We start from the raw sequence: 11,918 nt of genomic DNA, 5'->3' as shown, positions 1-11,918 counted from the left end.
GACGCAAAAAAATCGCTTGAATCGCTTCTATCGCGCCGCTTGATCATAAATATACATTTTTGGATCATCGCTTCATTCGCGCTTGTGACGTCGGGAGAAACTCGCCGCTGATTGGATGTCGCAGACGCTTCATTGGCGCCGCCTGATATCAAATCGCGTGTGATCGCGCCATTTACATTCATTGTCTATGTAGACTTGCTGCTCAATTCGCGTCAGACGCTTTTGGTCTGAACGCAGCTTTAGGGTTTAAGCTTGCATCGACGGTGTTGCATTACTGAAATCCTCACGTTTAAACGTTTGCAGTCACGAACAGTGAAAATAACGTGTAAAAATCAAAATATATGTTATGCGATATTAATCAAAATATTTATTGACTTCGTCTATTTTTATTTTGAACATGTATTAATACAAAACTGATTAAACAAAACAAGAATAACACTATGATGAAATTAACAATACATCTACACAATAGTCTCAATAAACAAAGCAGTACAAGGGAAGAAAATGTAACAAAATGATTCAATGTAGGAATCAAAATACTACATAAGATGGTCATATTTAAGTCCAACTGGAAGTGCAGATGTGTCAAAGATTTGAAAGTAAGAGTTCAGCAAATAAAAAGTTATTATTATTACAGTAAAAACATCACAAAGAGCTATTGAGCCATTTGTCAACAGCTCTCTCATTAGCTAACACATCTTTTTGCCAATCCACATGCCATCTGAGGTTAGCAATGACCTGGCTGTAGTTTCTCCCTAAACTTTGGTGCCAGGCACCAAAAGCTTTTTTATTATAGAGATGGACAGTTGTAGAGACTTTTGGATAGTCTACAATGCTTCGCAATAGCTTGTCCAGCTGCGCCTGCACATCTGGGAATTTGTGAACCACATTGTGAAGTTCGTCCTTGTCCAGCATGAGGTCTGCCAAAGAGCGAAAAACGAAAGTGAGCCAGAGCTTTATGATTTCTTTTTTCCTTCATGAACGTATAGGAGCAGTTGGTCTGAGCGATTTCTGAAGCCATGAACTCACCAAAAAGCTGTGGTGGGACACTTTGACCATCTGCATAGGTGATGTATTTCCACTGTCCACTTCTCAGCATGTATGTTGAGGCATTGACATTACAACCATGATATTCACTCAGAGCCCAGTCTGGATGTTGCCTCTTGGAAAAACAGCTGGACTTGGATAACAGGGGAAGGAGCGAGTAGCCACTGAGATTACCTACTGCTGAAATACTAGCAATGTCTGCAAAATAAGAGAAGATTCAGACTACATAATTGTCTTGCATGAAACTGAAATACAACACACAAAATTTACCAGATATGTCTTTATATGTTATATCTATGATATGCTGCTTTCAAAGTGTAAATAAAAACAGTCTAAAGCTCTAAATGCCAATTTGAAGTACATATCTATACTTTATGATTATACTCATCAACAGACATTGCAATACTGTTTTCTGTCCACTTCCTCACCCAGTATAGTGGGATACAGATCAACCAAAGACACAAGCTGGTTGACCTGCAGGCCAGATACCAGCCCAGGCCCCATGATGAGCAGGGGAACATGGGAACTGCCCTCAAACATGGACATCTTGTAGAACTGCCGGTGCTCCATGGCCAGCTCCCCGTGGTCAGCCGTAAAGATCACAACAGTGTTGTGAAGCAGGCTGGTTTCTCTCAGTGCTGCAATTACCTGGCCTAGTGTGAGAGAGAGAGCGGGAGACATAGAGTAAGCACAGGCCCACCGCTGTGAAAAATGTGTTATCATTTACGACACCAATAAAATGATAACATGATAGTAAACATAACAGGATCCCATTGCTGGTCCTAATCTTGGCTTCATCTCACAAAGTTAAACTGTAACAACATTATCAACTAGATAATTTCTAGACTGTAAAACTTGGAGTATGATATATGTTACTGAGAGATTCTGGGAATTTTTAAAGTCAAAAGCTGATCAGTAAATGCGATTACAGCACTTCTTGTGATACTTCTGCCTTATTATCTCTAAGACTGTAAAAGCAGAACAAGCACTGAACCAACTGCTGCACATTCAGTAGAATTGGCTTTGTAAACTGTATTTATTACTGATACTACTCATGTCTAACTATGTGCCATTACCTGCAATGCTAACCCTTGCTTTATATGCTAACCCTTGCTTTATATGCAGAGTGGGACATTGGTTAAACTGCAAACATTTAATGTACTTCTATGCCAGACATGATAATCTGTCACTATGTGCTCCTCAGTGCTTCAATGTGAATGTGAATTTCTTTCCCAGATCCTATAGGAATGATGAGTCATTTTTTTTCCACAGCTGATTGGTTTCTTCATACATTACATATTTTGGTCTGAAAACCTGAAATTTAAACTGCTTATTGCAGGTTTTGCCTGTGTTATTATTTATCATGGAAACATTATTTGTTCAGAACTAACGCCTGCTTAGTGCAACCAATCCTTGGTGCATTTACTGCTGTGAACTAACCCAGCATGGCATCTGTCTCGGCACACATGGCATAATAGAAGGCCCGAATTTCTTTTACTTCCTCCTCAGTAAAATCCCCACTGCAGTTTTTGGTGAAGGTGGAGTAGTAGTCAACAGGGTGCATGGCAGCCATGGGGAGCCATTTAGGAACCGAGATGAGATCAGAAGAAACCTACAAGTGTAAAATAGAGTTTCTATCAAGACATAAAATGTAGTTTTGCAACAACTGAGAGAGAGAAAGCATTCAAGAAGCAGAGAAAGGAAAAAGCATGCCTTTTTCAGCCAATATGGTGAGGTACGGAAGGTGGATCCTCCTGCGGTGGGCCCAAGGGATTCAGTTTTGTAGGTGTGAGGTAAATTGAGGCCGAGGTAAAGAGCAAAGGGCTGATGTGGGGACGCAGCTTTCTGATGGATCCACTGTGTGGCCATATCTGTGTTTTTCCAGTCTACTTTCTGGATCCTTTCTGTTGACATGTTCCCAACAAGTTGCGTCACAGGCCGACCCTCTTGGCGCAGGAGGAACTGAACATCTCGTGTCCATGCCTCAACTCGATTACTGCAGTAATTGCACAAACACACACAAATGCCAAGAAAATGCAGGCAATAAAAGGGGGAAGTGGAAAGAAACCTGTGAGAACAAGCACCCAAAAAGATGATTCACATTGTTCTGGAAAATAGCTGAACACATAAAAAGTCTGTTATTGCTCACTAGTCCTCATGCAGTGGGTCCCTAAAATATCTTTTGTGTGTATTGTGTGCAAGTGTTAGTTTGGTTATTAAGATCAAGTAAAGGCGTTTTCTTGTCTAGACTATTTTCATCCACCTACCTGACAGAGTGACTCCCTGAGGTGTAGTCCCTCTTGCCCATCATCTTTGTTTGATATCCATTCTTCTCTAGTAAATCCATCCATGTTGTCGCATTTGCATCAAGGCACTTGTAGTTGTTCCATGACTGAGTGAGGTGAACAAACTGACCGCTCCACATTGCTGGGATTAAAGATTAAAAAGTCACACTTTATTATTCCATTTTTTTTTTTTTTATATTCTCAAATACCTTTAAAGTCAGTTAGTCGCAGTTGAAGAATAATGGTTTAGAGTAAGAGTAAAAACATTAACTTTAGTTTAACTGTAATTTACCTGCTCTTGATGGGCAGCAGATGGGAGAGTTGGTGTACGCGCTGAGGAAGGTGGTCCCAAGCTCTCTGAGGTAGTTTATGTATGGCAACTGCACAACTTTGCTACCAGGATCAAAAGTCAAACGCCCATCCTACAGAGACAAGAAAACTGACATTTTCACCAACACATAATCAAGCAAGAAATAAATCATCTCTGTATGCAGTTTAATCAGTAAGCCTGTTCTCTGATGCTGCTTTACCCTAAGAAACAAGATACTGTGATGGTTACTCTACAGCAGAAGAGCACTAACTTCATTCATACTTACAAATGCATCACTCATCACTATCACAATGTTTGGTCTTGTTCCATTCTGGCACAAACTTTCACCATAAAGTTGAAACAGAAAAATCAAAGCCAACGCCTTCAGCATGGCAGTCAACAAAACTAAAAAACAAACTGTAGAGGGGTGGTGAAAAACAAGTGCTTAATTTTACTTTTGCTGGTTACTTCCGACTCTGAGGGACTATAAACATCCGGGTGACGTTTTCACCCGTTTTCAAATTAAAAGACTTCAAATCTACTGAGTGAAATGTAAATTACTTCTTTATGAAATTGAAAACGTTAATCATCTCACATTGACAAATCCTTTTAAAAGTAATTAAAATGAAAAGGTCGTTCATCAAAACAGACAAGCTCACAAAATAACTTTTCCACATGTAATGACAAGTTTTAAACTCTAGAGGGAAGCATTGATCTTAAGAAAACAACAAAAACATCTGCATTGAACAATTTTGTTGAGCTGTCACGATCAGCTGCTTACAGTTGTAAGGTATAGTTGTAGTAAACAAACATATGTCAATACGTCTATGAGAAAACTAAATATTGAGTAATAGACTAATAAATAGTGAAAGCTAATAGTTTGTAGGCAGTTTATTCAGTCTTGTAATTATATATAATAAGTATGATAAGAGGTTATTTGAAATAGGATTCATATTTTTTTGGTTTGAAATGTTTATTTCAGTGTTAAATCTTTATCAAACTCACAATGGCACTGATGTTTACAGCAGATCTTGCAGCAATGTTCAGCACACATCTTAAACACTCCTGCAAAATGAAATGTCCATTATTTACAAATAAAATGAATTCACTGATGGGTACCTTGAATTGAAAGGGTGGCTTAAAATGGGTGCGTTTGCAGTGGTTCATTGCTTGTCGAAAGCAGTGTAAATGAGCTACAGAGCTGTTCAACAGGTGTCACTGCAGCTCAGCTGAGAGGCTTCAGTGGCCGCGAGGTGGCGTTTTGAGCCTCAGAGTTGTTTTTCTGTATACTGCCAGTTCAACACAATGAGAAAATCCCTGCCCCCCGTATTTGTGCATGGATCCTTTCAGTCTTGACAGAAAACAAAAGCATGTGTGATTGATGATTATATTGCAGGGCTCTCTGAAAGTCTGCACATCCTCGGCCTTGGCCTTAAATTGTAGGCCAGCATCTCTCCATGGACTGCTGCAGGTATAATGAAGAAGACAAATAATTCAGCTCTGTTGTGCTGTTGTTGTAAATGCGGATGGATGTAGAGATTGTGGTGAGCCTGGATATTTGTGCAAGAACATATGTGTGGATTATATAGAGATAATTAATGTGCAGACGCATAAACCATATGCCCACACACATTACTGAAAGCTTTAGGTCTATAAACAGATTCTGAGCTGATGCACTATTTACAATGGTTATTGTCATTTATAAATTGGAGATGTGAATTTGCAGGTCAATCAGTGGATGATTTCTTCATTTCAGAGTTGAATAAATATGTTAAAATGAACTGAGAGGAGACTTATTGGAAAGATGTGTTCATCATGTATTTTATAGATGAAAAATTACAAACTGCCTCGGGTAACACGGCTTTCTTGCAGTCTTTCAGCTGTTTGACCAAACTTGTCATCTGGCTCAGTGCCACACTGCTCCCTCTGCCTTGTTCCAAGAGGCGGAAGGAGGGGGCAGTGAAGCCCCGCGCATGCGCACGAAGTTGTTTTTCACACAGCCCGTCGCTTAAAGTGAGCTGAGCTCGAGGGTTTCCTTGTCTTTGACTGGAGACCAACTCGCAGAGAGGCGGACGATAACAGCATCCATTGCTGTTATTCAGCCTTCACACATCTCAATGAACTGCTCGCATAGAAGCCACTGATCGTGCCTACTGCTTTTTGCAGGGCAGAGATACTGATCAGTGTCTAAAAACTGCATCAATTTTTCTTATGAAATTATTTTTTCAAAGACTCTTTTTTTTTTATTTCTAGGTCTCCGTAGCCTAACTCCTTTCCACCATGGTGCTAGGAAAGGTAAAGAGCTTCACAGTAAGCTACGACTGTCTCAATGACAGCAATGTTCCCGTGTTTTCCAGCGGGGACTGCGTCTCAGGGAGGGTGATCATCGAAGTCACCGGAGAAATCCGTGTGAAATCTCTCAAAATCCACGCAAAAGGATTTGCAAAAGTTCGTTGGACTGAATCGAGAAATGCTGGATCCAACACTGCCTACACGCAAAACTACACTGAAGAAGTGGAATATCTAAATCACAAAGACGTTTTGATTGGACATGAGAGAGGTAAGAGTTTGTGATTTTTTGTGTTTTTTAAGCGAAAGTTTTAGAGAAGCTGAGTGATGCTGTGTGTTTGTGTGTGCTGGTGGAGGATCACTGGAGGATGCTGTTGTCCTGAATGACAAAAAACTGGGGAAATAACAATTATAGACATTATTAAGAATATGTAAAGTTAGATATACTATTTTTTTTAAAAGGCGGAGTTAAATGTGGTGTGTGGCAGTGGCAGGTTACAGCTGCATCGTGTTTGTGTCAAGGTGTCAGAATGAATGACAGCCATAGCACAGCTGTGTTTTTCACTGTATTTCAAGTGCAAAAAACGACTTTTAGTCATTTTTGATACACGGATGACAAAGTAATAACTTGCAATGATGTGTCTGCAGCTTTGTTATAATTTTTTAGCGCATTACCGCATCGTTTAGGGTGTTTCTTTGTGGCTTTTTCTTAAGTTTCCACCCATTGTTCAAAGCGGTTCAATCCTGTTCAGAAAACTGGACCGGGAGTGGGCGGAGTAAAGCGCACACCCCGCCCCTCGCCTCTCCCTAATTGGCTGAGGTGCTCATGTGTGGCCAATGACATCACTGTCTTGCAGAAGAGAGGCAGAAAATTCTGCAACTTTTTTAATTAAGGAAACACCTGCACCATATAGTATTACGTTGTCTCCAGTTTGATTATATGAAGTTAGAAAGCTGACACTTTGTTTCCATTTCACTTGCCTTGAACTTATTCTTCCTCTGCAATATGCAGTATGCTTTTCTGCAGGAAAATATGTTGCATTGACTACCTATATATCTCCTGCAGCAAAAAAATAAGAAAGGGTATTCATTTTATCCAGATAATATTTAATGTGTTAAAAGCATATTGTGTGAGCTTTGTTTTAACAAAATTATGTTCATTATACTTTGGGTTAACTTGGTGTTTTCCATCATCTAAACAATGAATGGGCAGTAGTGTCTGGTCCACTATTGAGTGCAGCAGGTGAACTAACTGGGCTGTGCCAGCTGTAATTCCGGTTCTTGGATATTTTGCAACCTTAAAGCAAATACAGAAGATCACTGTTTACTTTTAATTATCAGTAACAATGAAATGGATAAAGTGTTGCTAATAGCGCCGCGAGCTACGTCATACGTCGGTAATAACGATTCAATAAAAGATATATAATTTTGTTACGAGCGCTTAATAATAAAAGCTTTTGTGTGGTATGGTAGCGGTGTAGAAAGGGTGTAAGACGTGCTGTAGCTGGTGGTCGGAGTAGGGTTGAGGAGACTGCGGTGCTGCACAGTGAATGCGTAATGAGAGCTGAGCGGCTGTGGGAAGCTGCTCGCACCGGTTTAGGCTGGTCTCCTCCTGCTGGAGTCTGCCGTTTGACTGACAGCTCCGCACTTGTTTACCACACGACTGCCTGGCTGTTAGGGGGAGGGAGTGCTGAGCTGGCAGACCCGGCCTGTCGACCCAGCTCTTTAAAATGTACTCTGAATGTTGTAAATGAAAAATTATATGTAATCATTTTCAACATTTAACCGAGTGTCCACGCCTGGAAAAATAAATGCGTTTTATTCCGGAGGAAAATAGTAAAACATCTTGGTCCTTGGTAGTGAAACAGATGAATCTGCAGATAAGCATTTTTTGTTGTTGTCCCATATAGTCTAGTTCCCGTTCTAGTCTGTGGTTTCTATGTCGCATATGACATAATGGGCTTTCTAGGATGTGGTCTTTGTTCCTCAAATAGCTAAATTTTGCACGTTTAGTTTCTGGCACTACCCCCCTACCCCCCAAAGAATCAACTTCTGTAGTGTGCTCTAAATAGTGGACTGCTACTTATCTCTCAATATATAAATTATTTACAGACAGACGTGATTGTAAAATCGACTTTATTCTTTTCTGTCTCCCCCCCCCTGTGTTTTTTGGTATGACTTTCAGATGCCTTCGTAGAACATTTTATCCAGGTATGGTATACACATGTTTGGAATATTGTCCTCCTTGTTTTTCAGACGATGACAACTCTGAGGAAGGACTCACCACTATCCTTTCAGGAAGACATGAGTATGCATTCAGCCTCGAGCTTCCACAGACGTGAGTGTCTTCATACCACATTTGAGATTAAATATCGTCTGTGTAATAATTCATCTGATTCTATGTGTGGGGGTTTTATGGTTAAGTGTAACCTGTTTCTTTTTTCTCTTCCTCTTCTGTTCTGCAGACCTCTGGCTACCTCTTTCGAAGGGAAGCATGGCAGTGTGCGCTATTGGGTAAAGGCAGAACTCCACAGGCCATGGCTCCTGCCCATGAAGACCAAGAAGGAATTTACAGTCTTTGAGCACATTGACATCAACACTCCATTATTGCTGGTGAGCTCTTTTTTTTTTTTTTTGAAACAGCCTTAAGTTTTGAATATGCCTTTTTAGCTGACCGAGGCATTGCATGAAGGAATATGACTTAAATTGTGACTCAGTCTAGACATCTTTTTCCTAATTGTGGGGCAATGTTGGAAAGAACTGGCCTGTTTAATCATTCAGAAATATGTCAGCAGTTTTGGTTGTCCACCCTGAATTGTGGAAAAATAAATATCGAATGAGCATGGAAATGAAAAAGTTATCTAGTTTTGACTGATTAGCCAATGAATAGCTGGTACAGAGCCTGCCCGTTAGTAACAACCCAGAGCGGCTCCTTAACCTTACTTTCTATATGAAGGTGGGGAGGAATATTAAGGAACCTTCTCCAGTTTTATACTAATGCATCTTTTTTTTCTTCAGTCACCACAGGCCGGCACAAAAGACAAGACGCTTTGCTGTTGGTTCTGCACCTCAGGTCCTATTTCCCTAAGTGCCAAAATTGAAAGAAAGGGATACACCCCAGGTAAGAGTGAGTTAATGATTAGTTATGCAGCTGATAATGTTGTTAGTCAATTATTCACCAGATACCTATCACCTCCTACAGATTCAGGATACATAATGAAACTTCATTTAATTTATTTTATTCCCCTTCCCCTCACTCCAACTCTGTAGGAGAGTCGATCCAGATCTTTGCTGAAATTGAGAACTGCTCATCCCGCATGGTTGTGCCAAAGGCAGCCATCTACCAGACTCAAACTTTCTATGCCAAAGGGAAGATGAAGGAGGTCAAGCAGCTGGTGGCCAACCTGAGGGGAGAGTCCCTCTCTTCAGGCAAAACGGAGACCTGGAGCGGCAAGATGCTGAAGATCCCACCTGTCTCACCTTCCATCCTGGACTGCAGCATCATCAGAGTGGAGTACTCACTCATGGTAAGCACAGTATTATTTTTTTTAACTTGGGCTACATTCAACTTAATCTGTAAACCTGTGACCGTAAATACTGCAATTCACACAGATGTTTCTGCTTTCGTTAGTTCCCTCATGTCCTCATTATCGCTATTACTGACCACCATAATCAGTACAGAATCAATATTCCCTAGTATGTCAGCATGTTTCCTGGTAAAGGACCTGGCTGACTCAGCTAGCATTGCCAAATCTGGGTCCTGGATTGCACCAGGTGTTATCTCCACATGCTAAGAGCATTAGCCCAGAATATCTGTGGTAACACCTGCCTTGAGGGTGCTTATAACCTCTTTACCCTGTGAACAGACAGTCACCAGGCTCGGACTCTACCTTGCATAAGCAACTGACCTCAAGACATTGACCCACATATTGTTGAACTGCTGCACATAGCCCTGACTAGCATGGTTTTGGCTTACAAAGAATAAATAAGTTATTTCACTTCATCCTAAATTGTCAGCTCCAGAGCCCTGAACTACTCCCCTCATACCACAGAATGACTTGCATTATTCTAACCTGCTCTGGTGTCTGTGCTCAGGTATATGTGGACATACCTGGGGCAATAAACCTGTCCCTGAACCTGCCCCTGGTCATCGGAACCATCCCTCTCCACCCCTTCGGCTCACGTACCTCCAGCGTCAGCAGCCAGTGCAGCATGAGCTGGCTGGGCATGGGTCTACCTGAGAGGCCTGAAGGTAGGTTGGATCTCTTGCTTGTTTTGTATACAAATGTGTAAGTACAAGTGTATAATTGTAGTTTAAGTATAACTCCTTCAATATGTTAACATATGGCTTGGTCTTTTTCTGTAGCTCCTCCAAGCTATGCAGAAATTGTGACAGATGAGCAGAGGCAGAGTAGTCTGGATGTCCCAGCAGCCCGCGAGGAGCTGGACGGTCCTCTCTTCGCCTACATTCATGAGTTCCGCTTCCAGCCCCCTCCTCTGTACTCTGAGGTAAGCAACAGTTGGCACAGGATAGAGCATCTGTCCACTTATCTTTCTATGACAGAATATACTAAATCAGCTTGGAGTTGCTATAAATGAACCCTCCTTTCCTATTCTCCTCTCCACTCCAGATCGATCCTAACCCAGATCATGCCAGCCGTACAGAGGAGCGCAGGCTCGACACCTGTCCATCACGCTGAGGGTATCCCTTAAACTCCCCTGATTGATTTGGGGATCCCAAAGGAACCTGCCTGCAAGGCTCAGCTTTGTTTATTTTTCTCTAACAACAGCGTTTGCACAGCACTGTTGACAACAAGAGAAAAACAAAGTATCCAACCAACAAAGACTTGGACAAATATGGACCGTTGAGTTGGCTTGGACAAATCTGTTCCTGCCTTCCCTCAGTGAGAGAAACAGGAGTCACTAGTTTGGGGTCTCACCTCCTTCCTGTGTCAGCCTGCTGAGGGTGGGATATGTACAGATGAACATGTATTCAGTCCGTATAAAAAGAACCCCACTAGTAGCAAGAGCCCTGGTGATAATATTGATGTCGTCGAGGAAGAATCACCAAGGCTCTGCCTGCCAAGCTCCTCTTTAACCATTGATTCTTCTGTACCCATGGCACATATGGACATGTCTCCTCACACAAAGAGCAGGACTAATCATGTCTACAGACTTCAGCAGAATCACCTTCAGAAAATGGGATGAAGAGAGAAAAATATCAACAACAACAACTACAACAACAACAACAAAGTTCTTACCACAATAGTCTGTATGAATGAAAGTGGCAGCAGTCAACAACAGAGCAAAGACTAGGTCCTCCTGCCTCATTTGGGATTTTGTTTTGCACATTTTATTCTTTACTTGAGTTGTGTGGCTCCATTTAATGAGAAATGAAAAAAAAATTCACTAATAGTTTGGTGTCAGTCTTGTAATGCGCCAGACTAAGAAAACGAGACTGCAAGCTTAACTTTGAAGACTTTCATTTGCAACTTTGAGTATCGCAGAGAACAGGATTTGTTTTTTGGGAAAAAGACTGAAAAGGACAAGAACAATGCACTGAATTTCTTTAAGCTGTATAAGAAATTTCTTTTTCTCCTTATGACATTTCCTCAGTGACTTAGAAACAACTAGACTGGACTTTTACAAAAAAAAACAAAAAAAAAACAAACAAACTGCAGCACACTAACTCCATCTGGAAGCTCTTTAAGATGTTGCCTCCTCAGCTTGGATCCGAGTGTGGCTTCCCTCCTCTTGAGTTTAGTTCTGTTCTGTTCTGTTCTTGTATTTAGCTCCAATCGTAGAATAGCTTTTAGCCTCGTATTGTGTTGAGGTTGCTCTGGATTTGGACTAGGGGGGTTGCAGACCTGCATTTGCCACTCAAATTGTAGCTGAAAACAGAAGTGTGTGTGTGTGTGTGTGTGTGTGTGTGTGTGTGTGTGTGTGTGTGTGTGTGTGTGTGTGTGTGTGTGTGTGTGTGTGTGTGT

The 11,918-nt window shown here is 41.3% G+C and overlaps 2 protein-coding genes across 3 annotated transcripts; one reads left to right on the top strand and one right to left on the bottom strand.

Moving 5' to 3' along the window:
• Positions 1-372: 372 nt before the first annotated feature.
• On the bottom strand, positions 373-4,102 carry arsk (arylsulfatase family, member K). Its single transcript, XM_062416722.1, has 8 exons — positions 3,929-4,102; positions 3,625-3,754; positions 3,315-3,474; positions 2,761-3,043; positions 2,488-2,659; positions 1,476-1,700; positions 1,030-1,245; positions 373-920 (listed from the first exon to the last, which is right to left on the bottom strand). Exons 1-8 carry the CDS (start codon positions 4,031-4,033, stop codon positions 646-648), a joined length of 1,566 nt encoding a protein of 521 aa, XP_062272706.1. The 5' UTR covers positions 4,034-4,102; the 3' UTR covers positions 373-645.
• Positions 4,103-5,684: 1,582 nt separating this feature from the next.
• On the top strand, positions 5,685-11,606 carry arrdc3a (arrestin domain containing 3a). Of its 2 annotated transcripts, none has more exons than XM_062416724.1 (8): positions 5,685-6,202; positions 8,188-8,269; positions 8,397-8,544; positions 8,950-9,052; positions 9,202-9,458; positions 10,027-10,183; positions 10,298-10,440; positions 10,563-11,606. In XM_062416724.1, the coding sequence occupies exons 1-8, from the start codon at positions 5,923-5,925 to the stop codon at positions 10,629-10,631; spliced, it is 1,239 nt and encodes a 412-aa protein (XP_062272708.1). In that variant the 5' UTR covers positions 5,685-5,922; the 3' UTR covers positions 10,632-11,606. The 2 variants fall into 2 exon arrangements, with proteins under 2 accessions (XP_062272708.1, XP_062272710.1); XM_062416726.1 differs by having other exon boundaries at positions 6,095-6,202; positions 8,117-8,269.
• Positions 11,607-11,918: the final 312 nt, after the last annotated feature.

This window comes from Scomber scombrus, chromosome 4, assembly GCF_963691925.1.
Source record: "Scomber scombrus chromosome 4, fScoSco1.1, whole genome shotgun sequence".
NCBI classification, from domain to species: Eukaryota; Metazoa; Chordata; class Actinopteri; order Scombriformes; family Scombridae; genus Scomber; species Scomber scombrus.
The sequence above is the reverse complement of the archived record's forward strand: the minus strand, read 5'-3'. Positions and strand labels throughout refer to the sequence as shown.